A 23,066-nucleotide genomic window follows, 5' to 3' on the forward strand; every position below is an offset into this window, starting at 1 on the left:
GAAAATGCAAAACCATATTCTGCACACATTACAAAAAGCATGGCTTTGGAAGAAGTGGACATGGTTACTGGAATGGGCTGCCTGCAGTCTTGACCTGTCCCCAGTAGAGAATGTGTGGAGAATTATGAAACATAAAATGCAACAATGATGACCCCATACATTTGCACACCTTAGCACGTGTTTGCAAGAAGAGTGGGAGAAATTATACCTGAAACACTTTCCTCACTTGGCATCTTCATTGCCAAAAGAAAACTTTTAAGTGTTGTGAGAAGGAATGGAAACATTACAAAGTGGTAAATGCTTTATTGTGCCAACTTGTTGTGGAATGTGTTGTAGGCCTTAAGTGCAGGAATGGTTGTATATGAACAAATTAAGTTGACCAGAAAAACATGAAATATCTTGGGTTCATGTGAAATGGAACTAAATGGAAGCATCACTGTGGGAGGGGGTTGGGATGAGGGGTGGATTTGCATTTTCCACATCTCAACTTTCTTCTGAATTGGTGTTGTAATTAAAGAGTTTGATTTTAGTGCATGAGTCGTGTATGAGTCATTTAAAGTGCTTTATTTGTACACTCTAACATGAAAATTCTCATTTAAACCTTTTGCAGGCACCCGAATCTAAACCTTCTTCTAAGCCTGTAAAAAACGAGAGCAAGAACGAGAAGAAAGAAATGTCTCTGCTCGATCTTGATGATTGTGAGTCGACCTCTGCAAAAACATGTCTCAATATGTCAGAGCGTATTTATTCACATTAAATATATTTTCAACCAAAGCTGCACCTGGTCAAAAGCAAAGTGTTGTGACAACCAAGAACCTTATTTTCATTTTCATTGTATACTTACATACTGATTAAAACTTTCCAATTCACAGGCGTTATTAATGAATAATATACTGGATTGAAAGTCATAATTCTAATGAGTCACATTTTAATGAACAACTGAGTGTGAGTGACTAATTAGTCTCCTCTGCACTGAAAAACATAATTATAAAATATGATATGCTCACACACACACACACACACACACACAAAAGAAATGGCTACAGAAGCCTTTACATGGTTTATTAATTATCTGTCCAAGAATGAGGATAAAACCAGAAAAGTCAAGATGATGTTACAAATTCCACTTTGTCAATACGGTTTATTATCAGCGTGTTTGAAGTGTTGGTGTGCTTGTGTCTGTCGTCCCAGTTGAACCTGCTGCCTCTCCTCAAGTCACGCCTGTCAACACATTCCTGTCCAACAGCCTTGTGACGGATTTGGAGGGTTTGTCTTTGTCGGACTCTGTTCTCTCTCCAGCAGTAAGTTATCAAGTCTTTCATCTTCTTGTTAGTGTGTGTGTGTGTGTGTGTGTGTGTGTGTGTGTGTGTGTGTGTGTGTGTGTGTGTGTGTGTATATGTGTCTGTCTAAAACTACAGTTAAATGCATCTACATGCACTTTGGACTTTTCAAATGTGAACAGTCAGCAAATGCAGCAGTTAATTTGTACCACACTGTTGGCTTGGACACTTTGAAAGATAAAGTTGGAGATATTCACTGATATTGTTTTTGGAAATTTAAAATAACCAGTTGTATTGCTGACCTGTATGAGCCTGATCCTGTCACAACTCAGAAGTTAAGCAGGTTAGGTCCTGGTTAGTATTTGGATGGGGGACCTCTTAGAAAGACCAAGAGCTGTGTCTGTTTCTACAAGTAAAACTGGAGTTGCATCAGGAAGGGCATCAGGTGTAAAACCTGTGCCAAATCTCGATGTGGATCTACTGTGGTGACTCAACAAAAAGAAAAAAAAAAAAAGACAGCTGAAAGCACAACATTGTTGACCTAACCACACTACCCATGAGAATTTATTTTGCACATTTTAAAAGACACCATAAATACAGTGCAGGTAGAGGCAGAAAGCCCAACAGGCTGAAGCCTCCATCTCAAAATGGAAAATACCAATGATATAAAATGAGCAAAGGCACTGGCACAACCTCGCTCATGGTGCGGGAAGGCCCAAACCGGAAGTGCCATATTTTGAGTCCAGAGTGAAGCAGGAAATGTCAACTGTTGAACACTTCCTGGATTGACAGTTACTGGATCGACAGTAGAGGAGATCTTGCAAGAATTCAGTGGAAAGCCTACACTGAAACTCAAAATGCCAAATTTTGAGTCCACAGTGAAACAGGAAATGTCAAATGTTGAACACTTCCTGAAAAAAAAAAAAACAGTTTCCAGTTGTTGTTCAGTATGCTGTTTTTGCTGTGATATGTTCATCCTCTGTAAGGTTTTTGTGTTACTTTTTGTTTGTCTCAATTAAAAAAAGACAAAGAGAAGATCTCGCGCAAAAAGAGGAGATCTCGCAGGAATTCGGTGGATAGTCGACACAAACAAATGCTAAATGTTTATTCGCCACTGAAACTAGGAACGCTAAAGTGTGCCCTCGACAGCTCATGAGGTCAGTCAGTGACTATTTAGTGTGTAAATTTCATGAAAGGTTTTAGCCATGCTAATGCTCCCCAGAACCATTTACTGAAAAAAGTCTGAAGGACCTAAATGAGATGGTGAAGACTTTCCAGGCATGTGAGAGGCAAATAAAGAAAAATGCATAAAAGTTTAAAAACTCCCCTATATCATATTGAGAATTGTGCTCAACTGGATCCAAATTGAGGAGAGTGAAGATCTGCAGATTGCAGAGTTGCATAAGAATGAACCAAAGAATTTGCCATAAAGTAACACATGAAATGTCGCTTAAATACATCTTATAAATAGTCAGAGAGTCAGAGCTCTATTGAGCCGAGTATTCCTTTAACTTTAACTAGTAATGACTTCATGACTTTCTTTGCAAATAAAATTTTAACTATTAGAGAAAAAATTATTCATAACCATCCCAAAGACATATCTTTATGTTCGACTGCTTTCAGTAATGCTGGTATTTGGTTAGACTCTTTCTCTCCGATTGTTCTGTCTGAGTTACTTTCATTAGTCACTTCCTCCAAACCATCAACATGTCTGTTAGACCCCATTCCTACCAGGCTGCTCAAGGAAGCCCTACTGTTAATTAATGCTTCAATCTTAAATATGATCAATCTATCTTTATTAGTTGGCTATGTACCACAGGCTTTTAAGGTGGCAGTAATTAAACCATTACTTAAAAAGCCATCACTTGACCTAGCTATCTTAGCTAATTATAGACCAATCTCAAACCTTCTTTTTCTCTCAAAAATTCTTGAAAGGGTAGTTGTAAAACAGCTAACTGATCATCTGCAGAGGAATGGTCTAGTTGAAGAGTTTCAGTCAGGTTTCAGAATTCATCATAGTACAGAAACAGCATTAGTGAAGGTTACAAATGATCTTCTTATGGCCTCAGACAGTGGACTCATCTCTGTGCTCGTCCTGTTAGACCTCAGTGCAGCTTTTGATACTGTTGGCCATAAAATTTTATTACAGAGATTAGAGCATGCCATAGAGGCACTGCGCTGCAGTGGTTTGAATCATATTTATCTAATAGATTACAATTTGTTCATGTAAATGGGGAGTCTTCTTCACTGACTAAGGTTAATTATGGAGTTCCACAAGGTTCTGTGCTAGGACCGATTTTATTCACTTTATACATGCTTCCTTTAGGCAGTATTATTAGAAAGCATTGCTTAAATTTTCATTGTTACACAGATGATACCCAGCTTTATCTATCCATGAAGCCAGAGGACACACACCAATTAGTTAAACTGCAGGAATGTCTTACAGACATAAAGACATGGATGACCTCTAATTTCCTGCTTTTAAATTCAGATAAAACTGAAGTTATTGTACTTGGCCCCACAAATCTTAGAAACATGGTGTCTAACCAGATCCTTACTCTGGATGGCATTACCCTGACCTCCAGTAATACTGTGAGAAATCTTGGAGTCATTTTTGATCAGGATATGTCCTTCAATGCACATATTAAGCAAATGTGTAGGACTGCTTTTTTGCATTTGCGCAATATCTCTAAAATTAGAAAGGTCTTGTCTCAGAGTGATGCTGAAAAGCTAATTCATGCATTTATTTCTTCTAGGCTGGACTATTGTAATTCATTATTATCAGGTTGTCCTAAAAGTTCCCTGAAAAGCCTTCAGTTAATTCAAAATGCTGCAGCTAGAGTACTGACAGGGACTAGAAGGAGAGAGCATATTTCACCCATATTGGCTTCTCTTCATTGGCTCCTTGTTAATTCCAGAATAGAATTTAAAATTCTTCTTCTTACTTATAAGGTTTTGAATAATCAGGTCCCATCTTATCTTAGGGACCTCTTAGTACCATATCACCCCAATATAGCGCTTCGCTGTCAGACTGCAGGCTTACTTGTAGTTCCTAGGGTTTGTAAGAGTAGAATGGGAGGCAGAGCCTTCAGCTTTCAGGCTCCTCTCCTGTGGAACCAGCTCCCAATTCGGATTAGGGAGACAGACACCCTCTTTACTTTTAAGATTAAGCTTAAAACTTTCCTTTTTGAAAAAGCTTATAGTTAGGGCTGGATCAGGTGACCCTGAACCATCCCTTAGTTATGCTGCTATAGACTTAGACTGCTGGGGGGTTTCCCATGATGCACCCAGTGTTTCTTTTTATTCACCTCTTTTTGCTCTTTTGGTGATTGATCTCTGCTCTCTTCCACACCAGTCCCAGCAGAAGACTGCCCCTCCCTGAGCCTGGTTCTGCTGGAGGTTTCTTCCTGTTAAAAGGGAGTTTTCCTTCCCACTGTCGCCAAGTGCTTGCTCATAGGGGGTCGTTTTGACCGTTGGGGTTTTTCTGTAATTATTGTATGGCTTTTGCCTTACAATATAAAGCTCCTTGGGGCAACTGTTTGTTGTGATTTGGCGCTATATAAATAAAATTGATTTGATTTGAAATAAAAGCACACATGTGAAAAATATTGATGTCATAAATAGTGAGGACTTGTAATGTTTAAAATAAAGGAATAGATGCAGCATAAGACCCAGATTGGGTTGCGATTCTAACAGAACATTTCTGAAGGACCAGAATTTTGTGAAGGGTAGTAGGAAAGGTACTTTCCCAAACTATATTACAACATAAAAGAAAAGGATGAATTAAACGGTAGTAAAAAGTGAGGAGGCAATTTCTGGAGATTAGATGACTAACTCTCCTTATTATCCAGGTTGATTTATTCTATTTTGTACAAACCCAGTCTACTTGTTCTCTCCAACTTAAGTTTTCATTAACAATCAATCAATCAATCAATTTTATTTATATAGCGCCAAATCACAACAAACAGTTGCCCCAAGGCGCTTTATATTGTAAGGCAAGGCCATACAATAATTACGTAAAAACCCCAATGGTCAAAACGACCCCCTGTGAGCAAGCACTTGGCGACAGTGGGAAGGAAAAACTCCCTTTTAACAAGAAGAAACCTCCAGCAGAACCAGGCTCAGGGAGGGGCAGTCTTGTGCTGGGACTGGTTGGGGCTGAGGGAGAGAACCAGGAAAAAGACATGCTGTGGAGGGGAGCAGAGATCAATCACTAATGATTAAATGCAGAGTGGTGCATACAGAGCAAAAAGAGAAAGAAACACTCAGTGCATTATGGGAACCCCCCAGCAGTCTAAGTCTATAGCAGCATAACCAAGGGATGGTTCAGGGTCACCTGATCCAGCCCTAACTATAAGCTTTAGCAAAAAGGAAAGTTTTAAGCCTAATCTTAAAAGTAGAGAGGGTGTCTGTCTCCCTGATCTGAATTGGGAGCTGGTTCCTGATTATTCAAAACCTTATAAGTAAGAAGAAGAATTTTAAATTCTATTTTAGAATTAACAGGAAGCCAATGAAGAGAGGCCAATATGGGTGAGATATGCTCTCTCCTTCTAGTCCCCGTTAGTACTCTAGCTGCAGCATTTTGAATTAACTGAAGGCTTTTCAGGGAACTTTTAGGACAACCTGATAATAATGAATTACAATAGTCCAGCCTAGAGGAAATAAATGCATGAATTAGTTTTTCAGCATCACTCTGAGACAAGACCTTTCTCATTTTAGAGATATTGCGTAAATGCAAAAAAGCAGTCCTACATATTTGTTTAATATGCGCATTGAATGACATATCCTGATCAAAAATGACTCCAAGATTTCTCACAGTATTACTAGAGGTCAGGGTAATGCCATCCAGAGTAAGGATCTGGTTAGACACCATGTTTCTAAGATTTGTGGGGCCAAGTACAATAACTTCAGTTTTATCTGAGTTTAAAAGCAGGAAATTAGAGGTCATCCATGTCTTTATGTCTGTAAGACAATCCTGCAGTTTAGCTAATTGGTGTGTGTCCTCTGGCTTCATGGATAGATAAAGCTGGGTATCATCTGCGTAACAATGAAAATTTAAGCAATGCCGTCTAATAATACTGCCTAAGGGAAGCATGTATAAAGTGAATAAAATTGGTCCTAGCACAGAACCTTGTGGAACTCCATAATTAACCTTAGTCTGTGAAGAAGATTCGCCATTTACATGAACAAACTGTAATCTATTAGATAAATATGATTCAAACCACCGCAGCGCAGTGCCTTTAATACCTATGGCATGCTCTAATCTCTGTAATAAAATTTTATGGTCAACAGTATCAAAAGCAGCACTGAGGTCTAACAGAACAAGCACAGAGATGAGTCCACTGTCTGAGGCCATAAGAAGATCATTTGTAACCTTCACTAATGCTGTTTCCTAAGAATCTAGTAGGCATCACTCGAGGCAGCTCAGTAGTTGCCCAGGGAATTTATCCATGTACTTTCTGTGAAGTTTCACACATACACACCTGGAGTTCGCCTGGTATAAACAGAGTCTTTGTTGGGGATTCAGAGCCTTGCTTAAGGGCAACTTAGTGCTATAAAAATGGTGGTGCCAGCGCTGCTCTTTTCCAGTGACCACATTTATTGAGAAAACAGTGAAAATTGCCCATCAACCGAAGTGTGTCATCAAGTGTATATTCTTCAGCCAACCAGCCTTCCGTTAATAATAGACCTGATGCATGTAATATGATGAAAAAGCACATTAATATATTTACCATATTCCTCCATAACTTTGCTGTTGCATCATGAATAAACTAAATATTTAGCTACATTTTGGCTAAAAGCATTCAAACTCAGTTTTCTAGAAATGCACATATTACATTTTCTCAAGGAAAATGTGTTTACGTCAATCAGACTATTTACTTTAGTTCGGTGTTATTTTAAAATAATTGTTATAGCAGTGGTCCCCGAATAATTAACTGTCGGACCAGCGCTCCATGCCCCTATCTTACCCAATGTGGCAAGTTAATTTTCCAGCCCATTGAAAATGACATCTGGTCAAAAATCAACATTTCAGTGATGTTCCTGTGGCTGCAGAAACATTTTTTTTTAATTGATCAATTTAGGATAAATTCCTGTCTGGCTTTGTCTCATATGCAGGGTGTTAGTGGACTGAGCAGGCAGGCAGCACTGTGCCTGCCTTCAGCACAGAGCACGTTTCATGTTTTAAAAGTACATAACAGACTGCTTTGCATTAAAGTACCCTTTTATAACCATTGGAATGATAGACATATTGGTGCATCCTACTCTGTTTTTTAATTCTAGACAGTTTATCAACACATTAACAGCAACTTTGTCATTTTTACAAAGTGAAAATATTGCACTTTAAAAGTAATGAAGAAGAAAGAATAAAGAAGGTTTGAGTATTAAACAGACACAAGCACCAAAAAGCATTATGGGAACTCACTCATCCTGTCACCCCACCTCCCCACTGTCAAAATGCATAGAACACTGACATCTACTGGATGGGAGTGTGGAAAGCGGCCAACATGCTGAGTCACACTTTACAAACAAAATTTTCAGTTTTGCAGATGTTTTTTTTTTTTGTTTTGTTTTTTGTTTTTACAAATGGACAAAATAATGTATTTACAAAATACACATCTGTTTGTAAAAACCAACATACAAATTACAAATCGGAAATTTGTGTTTGTGGATCCCAAAACGTGTGCAAATCAAGGACTATTTATAGATCACCCTCTGTGCATTTGCAGGTATTAATGAGACAAATTTAACTGAATAAATAAGTGTCTTTTCAAGTAAAAAACATAAAAGTTTGCATGTACACGCTGTCTTTTAAAAGCAGACACACTGTTAATCATAATGCATTGCAGCAGTGCATTGTGGGAGTTCGGGTTTGTTTGTTTTTTATTATTATTATTGTAGTACATGTTATTGTAAGAGTGTTGATAGTGTTATCGATTTGTTGTCTTTCTGTAGTTCAGGGAATGTAGTTAATGTGGTGAAGAGTTACCATGTTGTGACCATGAGTGAAAACGACATTCTGATTTACCTCTTCTGCTCTTCTCTTGAGCTGTTGCATGTTGAAAGTAAATGAGGTTTTGTTTTTCTACAGCCGCACTGGTAGCCGGCCCACAGGGAGGAGGGGCAGAGTTCCTTATGGCAGCCTGGCTGTTGCAAAACACCTAACGGAAAAGAATTAACGATTGGTTTTAGGGTTTACAAACATTTCTGACCATTCGGTCTTACTCACTATTCCAGCAAAGAAATGTTAGTGGACTGAAAGTTAGCAGAACTAAATTTTGCGGAAGCTAATTAATCCACTGACTGTTTTCAAAATTAGCTGAAAAGATAACCTGCTAATGAAAAAGTTAGCTTTGCTAATTAGTGGCTTAGCGGAACTGTGCCCATCACTGAACACATGTTCACTGTAACTCAGTGAATAAAATAAAAACATGTTGTTAATGGTCATTAGCAAAGTCACATTAACCAGAGGTAACCCATAATGCACCATGTGGCGCTACTTAAATCGGAGCAGCTAGTTGCTCCTTTCGCAGAGAATATCTGCTTTTGTAAACACAGATATTGTTGAATACAATATGCTTTAGGATTCTTAGATTTTTTTATATATATATATTAGAGGGAAAAATCTTTTTATTCCTTCATTTCATTTATTTTCAGGCTGCTTTTTTCTGATTGTGAGCTGATCAACAGTGAAAGAGTAGAAAATGAAAATATTAATTTTTTTATGTTCAGAGTAGTCAGTCTGTTCAGATTTGTGCGCGCCACTCTTTACACCTTCCTGACTGGGCCAGCTGTGGTTAATGGTTCATTGTCTTGTCTAGGCTATTTCCCCATCCAGTGCGCTGAAGAACTATGAGCTACTGCATCGTATCACGGGGGAGGGTCTGACAGTGGAGTACTGCTTCAGCCGACAGCCGTTCAGCCCAGACACTCACATGGTGGCGGTGCAGATCCAGTTTACCAACAATGCCACCTCAGAAACCAAGAACCTACACATGGAGGACATTAAGCTTCAGTCTGGGATGAGAGTCAAAGAATTTTCAGAGATCGGTGAGTGAAGGCTGCCATTGGAAGTCTAGTGGACATGGAGCATTTCAGTGTCATGTGACCCAGTGTCATTGTCTGTTTGCTGACCTCTTTAAATTTCCTCAGTAAAAAATAATATACACTAATAATACCATGAAAGGCATGCTACGCTCTTCAGAAGAACACATTTTCAGATACATTTTAGCTTTGTAATGTGTTGTTATAACACAGACATTAGTGCATATGCACACTGTGAGTATGTGCACAGTGAGAATGTGTTGGACTTCATCCATCAGTCATTAAGAAGTACAAACGATACTGTTTGGTAAATCTGTTTGGAGTAGGCATTTCTCAGTAACTGAGTTACCGTGCAACAAGGAGATTAGTGATGGAAATCACCAAGATACCATGGCAACTTTGAAGGAATTATAGGCTCCTGTGGCTGTGATTAAAGAAACTGTATTGTCTGTTGCATCACCAGATATACAGCTTCATGATGGAATCGGGTTGGAATCGGAATGGGATCGGATTTTCACACAAGAAAACAGACCACATCCTGGCTTGAGTCTCCCATGTGGCTTCTGGCAAACCTTCGTTGAAATTTCACATCTTTTTAAGAAAAACCTTTTGTGTTCCTCTCTACCACACATCTAAATGGATTTTTGTTGTTTTGTTTGTGTTGTGTGTCGACAGAGGTGCTGCCAGCAGGAGAGACGGCTACAGCTGTGATGGGCATCGATTTCTGTGACTCCACACAGGCAGCTAACTTCCAGCTGTGGTGAGACGGAGTCACACTGTGTGTTAGCGTACAGACTCATCCACACATAATTGGAAAAAAAATACAGTATCTGCTGAGTTTTAAAATCAGTTTGTTTCATTTGCAGATGTTCTGAGGTCATGTATCTGCAGGCCATGTGGAAAATCAATCTTACCACATTATGAATGTTCTGTTACATTGTTTTATTCCTGACTTGATCACTCTCACTTCTTTCTACAGGGGGAAACATTGAAACATTACAGTGAAAGCAGAAAAATTACATTCAACAGCCATGAGAAATGAATTCCTTAGACTTTTTGTCTCCTATGTTCCCTCTCCTTTCAGCACTCACACCAGGAAATTCTTTGTGTCGATTCAACCACCAGTCGGGGAACTGATGCGTCCCATCTTCATGACGGAGAACGAGTTTAAAAAGGAGCAAGGTGAGTGAATTCTTGGAGTTACTTTGTTCTGTTACTTTGTTCCATGGTCGTGTATGTGTTATTCCCTTAAAGTTTCATTGAGAAATCAGGAGACAAAGCACCTAATGTTGACCTCCAGCATTAAATGAATTGTTATTAAACGTAATAGAGCATGTCACAACTTGGTAAATCTGCCTGTCATCCTCAAAAACAAAGTGATTGTGCATCAAAGACACAAGTGAGGGGAAGCCACCAAGATAAGATCTCTGAAGGACAATATGACAACTTTTGCTTATAGGAGACTGTAGTCTCATTTGAACCCTCCATGATATCGCGGGATTTGACCACTTACGGGGGCCCCCATTTAATATATACACAACATAACTTCACATGGATAAATGGTGTACGGTTTTGTTTTCGGCTGCAATCACCGAAGAAGTCGTGAAAAGGTTTTTTTTTTTTTTGGTTCCCGGTGGAGAAGAAAAGGAGGTAGGAGACGTTGTAACGGTAAGTGTTAGCCTACACAGCTAACAGTTCTCTCGCCTGTAAAACCACCTTAACACGTTTGTGCTCCGGATCATAAACAAACCGCAACACATGTCCACGTTTCCAACGCGTTATCACTTTTTCTTTGCATTTTCACTTTGTGTGTAATTTGCCCAAAAACCTATTGAAAATGCCGTGGTTTGTACCCCGGAAGTAGAGAAATATGTGTGATATTTTACCCCTTTAGCGCCCGCCCCCAAATGAGACTGTGCTGCCCTATTGCTTCACCAATCACAGTTTAATAAAAAGTTTTAGAGCTGTGGGTTGAGTTGTGGCCCATGCTACTGTATTTTGGTTTGACATTGATTTGCTTTCACCTCAGACACAATCAGGTTGACCACGAAGAAATTTTATGGGTTTTAGCTGTGTACAGTTGAGAATATACAGTTGTGGTTGGAGGTTTACATAAACTTATTATGAGAATGAATATCATGCCTGTATATATAATCTTGACTGTGTGTGAATTAGAAAAGGTCCAAAACAAATTTAAACTTGTGGACCCAGTTCTTGTTTTTTAGAGTCATGAATGATGTTTGCTGTACAATCTTTCCACCATGGCAAAAGTTCAACTACATCATTTCAAGCCCAAAATTACCATGACATTCATGTCCATGTTGAGCGTATGCAAACTTCCGACTGCAGCTGTACAACTTGATTAGGGTTGCCACCCATCCATTAAAATACAGAATTGTCTTTTATTTGACAATTAATTGTCGTGTCCCATATTGATTCAATACAGGATGTAAATTATTCCATATTTTCATAAATGTCCCACACACACTCACACAATCATCAAAACTGAACAATGAACAAGATAAAACACAGGAAATATTAAGGGCTGCCAATGTCATCTCTGTACCTCACGTCCAGTCTTGTAGTGTGGACCCAATGCAAGGTACAGAGGACAGACCTCAGACTTTCACGTCTGCTTCTCCGTGTGCCCACCTTTCTGGTCCTGTCATGGGTTTCCTGGTTGCCTGGCATGTCTACACCCGAACCACCACCACATCCAAAGAAACACAAACTAGGGATGCACGATTCACATTTTTTTACTTGCGATCCGATCCTGATACCTGAATTTGGATATCTGGAGATACCGATACTTTTCCAATCCGATACCGGAGCTCTCTTTGCTTTAATATTATTATCATTACTGTTGATTATATATGAGGATTTTCTTTAAAAGGAGACCTTTACTCTTAAAGGAAAAATGTCCTCACTTTAAAGATTAAAATTATTGGTTTGTTTCCTTAATATTTATGTTTATTATTGCACACTTCAGTGACTGCACAGTTTATCATTAACAGTTTTGTGTTAATAAAGCACTTAAAGCTTTAAGTATGACTAAATGCTTTGTTCAAAATTAAATGCCACTACTTGGGTGGTGGTAGTGGCACTGAGTAGTTGTGGTGGGTGTCCTTTATTTTCAATTCTGAAAGGTGGCAACTCTAAACTTGATTACATGTTTTTAATTGTTATGTTCAAATTATTGTTTTACAATATGTTCCATGGCATTTGATTTCACCAAACGTCTCACTGGAAATTTTGCTTGAAGTCCTAAAGTTGTCCGAATTTTGTGTTCTAAATGCTCAGATATAATATTTCCTTTAATTAATTATGAAACCATCTTTTGAAATGCCTTCTTTATTATACTACTGTATGGATGATATTTGATAACATAGTTTAATATCTTTTTATTGCAGGTTGTTTGCAGTGAATATCTAGAAAAATGACAGATCAATGAACATGATGAACTCTGTTATATATTTTGTTTTTTACACACATCTATAAATTTTGATTCTTTTCTAAATATTCAAGTCAAATGATAAAAATTGTTTACTTTTACCATACAAACAAATGTTATATAACTCCTAACAAATGCATTTGGAGACATTTTGATATTTTGAACCATGAACATAAAAGCTGATATGCAGACAATATCTTGTAGAGTCTGCAACGCCACACTTTTTGCTACAGATGTCCATGTTAATGGATCATTATATTTATTAATTATGTCCTGCACAAAGGATTGCAGTAAAATAAGAACAAAATTTGTAGAGTCCACAACGATCATCTAGAATCTTACTAAGGCACATTCTGTATACCTGTCTGTTCCTTGTTATAACTTTCATCTTACGTCATCTGTCTGATAGGGTTATGCTACTGAAATGGTATAAATTCACTGAAGGTAGCGTAAAGAATCTTGCTGTGAAAATGTTGTCTGCTTTAAACATGTTGTGCGTAGAGTCAGCAATGGTCAATATTTGTGAATATAGTGGTCTCCAAAAATGACCCATAACTTTTTTATTAAAATAGATAACTTCATAAAATGTTATTTTCATTGGCATTAGATACTAAGGCACCTTAAGCCACAAATATATTATTTGTCAAAAGAAAAAGAAAAATCGCTTTAGGTAAGCACTAAATTGGCAGCCTGATTGTGTCTGGCATCTCGACAGTTTTTGAGAAATCTTCCTGGACAGCCATAGTAGAAGAAAGCTTTGGTTTGCCTTTGTCTATACATAAAAAATACAGCATCTACATTGAAGATACTATGTTTTCACTTGCATATTTTTGTTGATTTGTTCAAATGATTACTGAAATAGTTCAGAAAATTTGGTGAAAAGGTGGGTCTATCATCAAAATAATGGCACTACTTTTTATAAAAGATGGACTAAACAGGGTCAAGCACGATAGCTTAGTGGTTGGTACTGTTGCTTCACAGTGAGAAGGTCCAAGGTTCACTTTCTGTGTAAGTTTGCATGTTCTCCTAATGTTTGCATGGGTTACCTCTGAGGGCTTCCTTCCACTTCCAAAGACATGCAGGTTAGGTGAATCCGTGACTGTACATTGGCCGTAGGTGTGAGTGTGAATGTGTTCTGTCTATATGTGTCAGCACAGTGACAGGCCAGCGGTCTGTGCAGAGTGTACCCCGCCTCTCATCCAGTGAGCGCTGGGATAGGCTCTAGTCCATAACCTGTGACCCTTAACTGGAATGCCGTACATCCAGAAAGTATTCACAGCACTTCACTATTTCCATATTTTGTTATGTTACAGCCTTATTTCAAAATTGAGTAAATAACTTTTTTCACTCAAAATTCTACTCACAGCACCCCATAATGACGACATGAAAAAAGTTTTTTTTTTTTTTGCAAATTTATTCAAAATAAAAAACTAAGGAATCCCATGGACATAAGTATTCACAGCCTTTGCTCAATATTTTGTTGATGCACCTCTGGCAGCAATTACAGCCTCAATGTTATGTGTCGGACGCAGGACGGAGAACCGACCAGCGTTTGAAGGACCCAGTATAAAATGAGCAGAGCACGGTACAAAGGATAACAAAATTTAATGACATAACAGTGATGTGAAAAAAAGACAACAAATGAGTGCGCGGTCTGGCGTGGTGGATTTACGGTGCGCTCCCAGCTGCACAAACGGTCCGGAGCCAGAAACAGTTCGGACCCAAGGACCCCGCTGACACCCCCCAGGTGGCCGCGACAAACCGAGTCTGTGAAAGAAGAAACCATCATGTGAGTCCACACTCCACACACAGAGAGACCGCTCAAAGGTGTACATAAACAGCAAACACTTCCTGGCTTAATCACTAATCAGCTTCCCTCTCTGCAGGCATGGAACACCCAGTTCACATTACTCAACTGCAGTGGAAGCTGATTAAACGACTAACATAACAGCTCAATATAATAAGGTGTGAGGGACACCACATTTACTGACTGTACTTATGTTAGTCACAAAACCTAACGTACCTCAGGAAGTGTGCTGACGAGCGTGAGACCTCACCCCCTCCTCTTTCACAGACCATGCATCAAACCTGGACGTTCTCTGCATCCGTGATGATGAGATGGCTCTCAAGACGACGATCTCACCCGTCTGGTCACAAGGTCGAGTCTCTGGCAAATACACACTGTGTACTCCAGACTTAAATGCCACCATGCTCCAATCCGTGTAGATGCACCACAGCTGTGAGTCCTGACGAGCTGCACATGATCAGCCTCAGGTAATCAGGGTGAGGTCCTGATAATTCAGCCACACAGCCACTCAGTCCTAAACGCGCACCACCTGGAAGGAAAAACAAAAGACAGAAACAAAAGACAACCAGGCACCCCCAGCCTCACAACACTCAAGTCTTCTTGAATATGATGCCACAAGGTTGGTGCACCTATCTTTGGGCAGTTTTGCCCATTCCTCTTTGCAGCACCTCTCAAGCTCCATCTGGTTGAACGGGGAGCATTGGTGCACAGCCATTTTCAGATGTCAACTCAACTCAACCTTTATTTCTAAGGGCCCCTTCACACATAGTAGGAATAAGTACAAATCATGGCGGAACAGCTTGTATAAGCAAACCGCAAAAATATTGAGGCGTAAATGATGCCGCTGTGACAGTGTCATGCAAGAGCGTGCACGAAGCCGTCGCAGCGGGAACACACTGTGAGCAGCTGAAGAATGTGTAGCTACATTGTGCAGCTGCTGTGAAAAAAAAAAAGAAAAATACATGCCACCCGCGCGATTCGAAACTGCAATTTACAAAAGCTTGGATTGCCAGCCAGAACTTTTACCACTGCACTACCATTGCTGGCCTGTAAATGGTGCGAAAAAAATGCCCGAAATCAACAAGGACATGGACGAGGTGCGCTGTGCGGAGCCCGCTGCAGCCCAGCGCAAAGGCAAAAGTTGTATTTGTTATGTAATTGCGTATCTAAGTATTGTTGTAATTATTTATATAACTGTCCTGGTGGTGGTTTCTGTCAGCTGTCAGTGTGCTGTGATCAGCTGACATGCCCTTCCCTGTGCTGTGTGCGATCAAACCTGGCTGTCCGGCCCCTATGTGATCAGATCTGTACATACATATAAGCATTTTGTGCAAGTGTGGGCAACACAGGTGCACACGTGCGAGACACATGCACCACATGTGTTTTGCTTTTTGCAACTCCACAGTCGTGGGGAACTTACACAAATTACCCATCCAGCTCGAAAGTGATCGACTGCTGACTGTTTTCGTGCTAATAGTGCAAATGGCCACACATTTTCTAAGTGCCAAGCGAGTGGTGGTGTTAGATGTGCATGTGTGTAACCTAGAATTTGGCCGACACCTGCCGCGAGAGGGATCGACTGAGCTCTCACAGGGCACACTCTGCCTTTCAGCCACTGATGTGCGCAAATAGCTATAGCAACAGGTGTACGAGGTGTTGGAAGCAGCTACGATTTTACGTGTATTGCATACAATTCCTGGTTTATGCGCAATTCGACCACATTCGTACTATGTGGGAAGAGACCCTAAAGCACGTTTAAAATGACAGCAGTCGACCAAAGTGCTGAGAAAGATCTCTCTGTTCAGAGTCAGGTCTGGGCTCTGAAAGATGAAATGTCGCCCCAGTCTGAGGTCAAGAGCACTCTGGAGCAGGTTTTCATCCAGGATGTCTCTGCACATTGCTGCATCTTTCCCTCAATCCTGACTATTTTCCCTGTTCCTGCCACTGAAAAACATTCCCACAGCATGATGCTGCCACCACCATGCTTCACTGTAGGGATGGTGCCTGGTTTCCTCCAAACATGATGCCTGGCATTCACGCCAAAGAGTTCAGTCTTTGTGTCATCAGACCAGAAAATTTTGTTTCCCAAGATCTGAGAGTCCTTCAGGTGCTTTTTGGCAAACTCCAGCTGGGCTGCCATGTGCCTTTTACTGAGGAGTAGATTCCGTCTGGCCACTGTACCATACAGGGCTGATTAGTAGATTGCTGCAGAGATGGTGGTTCTTTTGGAAGGTTCTCCTCTCTCTCCACAGAGGAATGCTCATTTTAGACGGGCAACCAGCTCTAGGAAGAGTCCTGGTGGAGGCGAACTTTTTCCATCTACAGATGATGGAGGCACTGTGTTCATTGGAACCTTCAAAGCAGCATAAATGTTTCTGTGCCTCAGCATAATCCTGTCTCTGAGGTCTACAGAGAATTCCTTTGACTTGATAGCAAAATGTGGAAGATGTGAAGCACTGTGAATACTTTCCGGATGCACTCTAAATGGACTGCATTGATATAGCACCTTTATCGCCAAAGTGCTAAAGTACCATGGCAAAGTCTAAAGAGGCTGAACCAGGCTGAAAATGTTTAACATTGTAAGATATGATGGTATTGACCTTGGCCGAGTTATGTGTATGAAGTTATGACCTTGTAGCTTGTATTGTTTTATCAGTTCCCTTTAATACTGTTTAAGTAAACATTGATGTCACATATGCATTAGAATATGATTTTCTATTTTCTGTCTTACATGCACTCCAGCTGATCCTTCTAGCTCTCGTGTTTCAGAGATACTGCAAAAAAGAAATGCAGTTGTAGGAATGTCACATGAATACAAATACCGACCATCATAATGCCAAGTACAAATCAGGCCGTCTGTTTGCCGATTCATATGCACATGAGATCGTTATTCTAGTTCCCTTAATTTTGATGTTATTGTAAAAAAAAATGTGCTCAGCAGATTATTCAATGACCCTAATTGACTTTGAATTTTGGCCTTCATATATTAATGTATTTGCCAAGATGCTGCCACAAGAAATCCATATGTGCAATATGAATGAAATTGGTCAATTTGTTTCTGAGATGTTTGTCTAGACCAGGGGTGGGCAATGAGGGCCGAGACACTGCATGTTTTCCTTGCAACCAATCACCTCAGCAGGTGGGTTGCTGATGAGCTTCTCCCTTGAACATAAACACCTGGTTGTCAATGAAATCACCTCCTGAAACACCTGAACATTAATGAAATCACCTGCTGAGATGATTGGTAGCAAGAAAAACCTGCAGTGCTTCGGCCCTTCATGGCACATGATTGCCCACCCCTGGTCTAGACGGATACACATACACATGCATGCACACACACTCAGACACACATGCATGCAAATCCCTCATTGGCTCCACCAAACATGATTGTGGATCCATACCTGCTTCAGAATATGAACAACTCCTCTGTGACCTGAGGCCTACCTCAGTTCCAAATGCAATTAAAACAGGTCGTGTTTTTGAGATATCCAGCTAAACATACAAAGACATTGGTGCAAACATTACCTCCCTGGTGAAAATAACAAGACTAATGACGTGACGTTTTTGCGTCTTCAGAGTGTTGACACCTGACCGGTGTCTGCTGATCACTCGGAACTACGACATCCTAGCAGGTTTTTTTTTTCTAACAGTGTTTGAACAACATGGCAGCACTCCACTGATTGCTAGTGTTCTTGTATGACTAACTGAGCAGGTTTTAACCTCGAATAGTCCTTAGTGAATTTTTAAACATGTCGTATCTACGATTCCTCCCTCTTGGTACTCAAAGAGAGGCTTTTATACAATCTAGGTAAGTTGGCTTTGCTAGACTTGTTGCTCCCAACCTTCTTGTTCCCACTTGCCTTTAAACCAACCTTAACCTCACACCCCGGCCCCCTGGTCCTCTCTCCTCTGTCACCCCCTATTGGCTGCCCCTCCCCTTCCCCTCCTGCCTTGGAAATCAACACTTACTGCATCTCCACCTGTGTAGCCGATAGACAGACTCACTCGTGCTAACCTGCATCTTATCAAGGCCGCTCCACCTGGAATGACTGGAAATGCTCATCCACTGATCCAGGTTCACGCTTCTTCAGGCACCATGTCAAAAAAAGTTAACACGAGGCTCAGACTGGCACCATGTAACTCAACTCCGTGCACCATTGTTCATGTTTTGGTTGTCTGAGCTTTAGTAACTACTGAACTATATGCCTACATGTTCAAAGTGTTATTCTAAAATAAATTTGTTTGTCTCAGTGCCTTTTCCTGAGGTTGTTGGAGATAAAGCTGTTGTTGGTTGTACAAAATCTCTGGATTTCTTACAACCCCAGTGAAAACTGTTAAGCTCAGACAATTAAATTAACCTTGTTAGTCAATCACCGGGAAACTACTCAACTTGATCAATTAACAAAATAAATGCCATGTTTAAGTATTTCATGATTTAAAGTAGTTTAAAGTACATGTTAACGTGTTAGTTTATGTTATTGGTTTTATTCTGTACTAAAATTGCCGAACAGTGCTTTAATCTGGCCACCTGTATCACATCAAACAGATTTAATAAAAGCGGTCACATCTGGAGTACAACTGATGATCCCCGAGCAGAGAACCACGGGTGAGAGTAAGCAAGTTTTCTTGGAGCCCAGGAGCAGGCAAAAGTGAAAAAAACACAGGATAGTCAATCTACAGAGGAGCCACATCTGAGAAGGGTAAAACATTACAGCAGATCCATTATGCAGGCAGAAGGTTACAACACAGAGAGCTAGCATACCAGAGTCCAAGGGAGCAGGCTAAAAGACAGCAAGGTCCATAACGTTCCCTTGCCAACAAAATTACCAAAGCCACTGGTATGCACCAAAGCTTCACAACTCTATCCAACACTCAGTCCAAGCAAACATTGAACAGTGTAGGAACCAGAACACAGCACTGATGGAAGACAGCACTGTTGAGGACAGCACAGCACTGATGTTTTCTGACTCCTACACTGGGTCCTGGTGCAATCAAACACTTTACAAAATCAACACTGGCTGCTTACGTTCAGAGTACTCATAGAGCTAGGATGTGGTTGATGCACTCTAATACATTGCAGCTACATTTTGTTATGTCCACTTGCTACCTCTCTTTAACATAAAGAGCTCTTACAAGTTTCGGGTTAGGGTTAGGATTAGTATTACACGTCTTACTGCAGTTCAGGTTTTATGAGCGGTTGATTTTTCTGTCCATTCATTACTAGGAGGGCGGAGCGCATTTGCTTTTTATTTTTCCTCCCCTTTCCATGACAATCAATCACAGCTCTTGAGAGGACTGCGTCATACCTAACAAAGATAGGAGTTTCTGTCCCCTCCTTGCTCAGACTTGCTCTCAGACACTGGCTGGCTCACTCTGAGACTAAGATTCCTTGCCAGGAAATTGTAGGCTAAGTTAGGGGCCCTTTGAGAGGGATATGAGTTGTTTCATGATATGGGCCCAGACATATATCTTCATGTTGATTTAACGCAGGGTTTTATGCCAGATACCCTTTCTGATGCAACTCCATGTTACATAAAGAATGGGTGGTCTTGAGCCAGGAACCTTCTACTTTGGAGGCAATCACGCTTAGCCACTGTGCAAATAGGAAGCAGTTGTGCAAACAGTAAGGCAGAGTAGATGTGCAAGTAGAAGGGTAAATACTCAGGGCCCCTTCACACATAACACGAAAGATGCAGAAACTGGCAGAACATCCACAAACCAAACACAAAATGGGGAACCACAAACCATCCACCTGCTGCCGCGAGGGACACACGGTCGCACAGGCGTACACGACACATCGGCAATGGTTTTGTGCATGCTTGTGCGCCGTGCACACCTCTGTGCATGCGCCGTGCATGAAAATAGTGCTAGTAGCTGGAACATGTTGTACCACATCGTGCTGCTGATGTGGAGAAAAATAAAATAAAAACCAGCTGTATTATTAGTGAAAATCACTGGATTGATATCAATAATAAATAAAAGGGGAAGCAATACAGGACCCTGCGGTTAAATAAAAAATAAATGCCACCCATGGGATTCGAACCTGAAATTTACAAAAGCTCAGATTACCAGACGGGAGCTTTACCACTGCGCTACAATCAGTTTTATAACAGGAGCATAAAATGCTTAAAATCAGCAAGGAGATAAACGTATTTAAAAAAAAAAAAGAGTAAAAAGTGCCGTAATAACTGACAAAATGGCATTTGTTACGGCGTATTTTTGGTGATACGTGACTGAAAGTGGTGTATTTGTGGCACTGTTGGCTTTTCATATTGTCATAGTCCTGCAGCGTGCATGTTCTGCCGGACATGTTTGATACTCAGATCGCCTGTTGCGTGATCTGACGGTCTGTTTCACATGGAGCAGCCTGCCGAAGTGTGTACGGCCGCATGTCATGCAAGTGCGCTCTCCCCCTGCACACCACATGTGTTGGGGGGGAGCGGAGGGCGCCAAAACACATGCATGCCACATGGGGGGGGCGACACACGCACACGTGTGATTCACATGCACGCCACATGTGTGTTGCTTTTTGTAACACAACACTCGGGGTGGGGGGGTTACACAAATTTCACATACAGCTCAAAAGTGATTGACTGCTGGCTGTTTTTGTGCTGAAAGTGCGAATAACCACACATTTTCTAAGTGTCACACAAGCGGTGTTAGATCTTTGTGTGCGTCACCTTGAATTTGGCCAACACCTGCCGCGAGAGGGATCGAATGGGCTCTCACAGCGCACTCTGTCTTTCAGCCGCTGGTGTGCATGAATTGTAGCGACACGTGTATGAGGCGTTGGAGGCAGTTCCGATTTTTCACGAATGTCATGCAATTCCTCCTTTGTGCGCTAGTCGTCTTCAATCGTGTTATGTGTGAAGGGGCCCTTAAGTTTGTCAAACCAAGAGAATAAAAGTAGATAAATTAGGGAATAACCCTGTTGTGTCTGATGATTTGCGGCCGTTCATGTTGGATTTTACAGTTGCAAATGGAGTTTTACCAGCGATACGTTAGCAGAGCAGGTAAAAAAGAACCGCTGTTTGTAACTGTAATCGAGCACGAACGTCTGCAAATCATCAGACACAACAGGGTTATTCCCATTCTAATCCAGTTCCATCGTTTGCGCGGTTTATTTTTCTGTAAGTAATTCGGTTGGAGAATCGTTGTGAAAGGGTGTGGTCGGCTCATCAAAGCTTACCATAGCAACAGCTTCTTCATGACAAAATTCTGTGAGCAGCCCTACAGACTTCTCCATCTCGTCAGCTGCATTGACTTAATTCCACGGTAAATCCATCAATCAATCCAGTTAAATCCGTTAAATCCACACATTTTGGGTTCGTCGTCCGTGCACTAGTTTCTGTCGCTCTCAGGTGACAGCATCATTAGTGACAACTACGCAGCAACGCTGTCAGGGGGCGGAGTAACACATCAAATGTGAAACAGTTTTAATATTTTGCCACTGTCCGCATGTTATTTTATGGTCTGAAATTGCACAACGATTAACTAATCAGATTTGCAGGAAAAAAGTATTGGATTAGAATATGATATACAGTGTAAGTGGGATATGAATAATCTATACAGTAGGGAGAGTAAGCTTTTATTGTTATTATTATTATTAGCGTAAGCAAATTATTTTTGTAACTATTCAGGATGAAACAAAATTATTGTTGAAAGGTTTGTTGCAGCCGAACAAAATAAATGAGACATCAAACTAGTTGCGCACAGTATAGCCTCTACACGAATGCATTCAGTGGGAAGCATCAGACATTCTACTTTTTTTACTCACATTTTGTGACATTGATATGTTGAATATTTCATCAGTCATTTCCTTAAGAAGCTAAGTTGCTTGTAATAATTTAGAAGCATGTATCGCTCCTAAATAAAGTATCTGTATGTACAGTAATGCTGTATAGGTTTCTAGCGGGTAGATTTTAGGGTTGCAATGATTCAGTCCGGTGACATTTCAGTTCAATAGCGTGATTACAAAAAACAAAAAGGCTCTTCCACAATTACTGCATTTGATACTGAAGAAGCAGCAGTGGCCTTACAGAGGCTCTGCAATGAGCAGCAACTCGTCATAAACGCCTGTCTGTCTTTATGTTATGATCATTGTGCATGTTAAAAGATACCAACATGGTCCAAACTAGGAGGTTCACTAATCCTCACCTCTATCTATCAGAACTCAAAATGCCCCAGATGAATCTTATGTTTGTCCTGTCAAGCGGAGGGGTTAAAGATTTTGTTATGAAGAGTAGAGCAATGTGAGGGTGAGAAGGGGGAACAAAACTGTCAGATATGAGAGCGTTATTTTTAATTAAATTAACAAATTAGGACTGAATCACGCAACATTTTTTCCTGATGCATTTCAAATCCCTAAATGATGCATCACAATGTACCCCCCCCCCCCCAACTTCTGTTGATTTCTTAAAAAACTGAGGACATAAATAGCTGATCTTGCAGTGAGTCACTGCTCTGACACAAACATCTCACCGTT

At 40.5% G+C, this 23,066-nt stretch overlaps 1 protein-coding gene across 15 annotated transcripts in view; it reads left to right on the forward strand.

The window, feature by feature from the left end:
- LOC117515402 (AP-3 complex subunit beta-2) overlaps positions 1-23,066 on the forward strand; it is a 207,692-nt gene that overhangs the window by 177,951 nt on the left and 6,675 nt on the right. For all 15 annotated transcript variants that reach the window (XM_034175956.1, XM_034175958.1, XM_034175957.1 and 12 more), the window contains 5 exons: positions 611-698; positions 1,192-1,301; positions 9,101-9,329; positions 9,999-10,083; positions 10,408-10,505. In XM_034175956.1, coding sequence (XP_034031847.1) covers positions 611-698; positions 1,192-1,301; positions 9,101-9,329; positions 9,999-10,083; positions 10,408-10,505 — 610 coding nt within the window. The remainder of the gene's footprint in view (positions 1-610; positions 699-1,191; positions 1,302-9,100; positions 9,330-9,998; positions 10,084-10,407; positions 10,506-23,066) is intronic.

The sequence above is a fragment of the Thalassophryne amazonica genome, chromosome 8, assembly GCF_902500255.1.
Source record: "Thalassophryne amazonica chromosome 8, fThaAma1.1, whole genome shotgun sequence".
NCBI classification, from domain to species: domain Eukaryota; kingdom Metazoa; phylum Chordata; class Actinopteri; order Batrachoidiformes; family Batrachoididae; genus Thalassophryne; species Thalassophryne amazonica.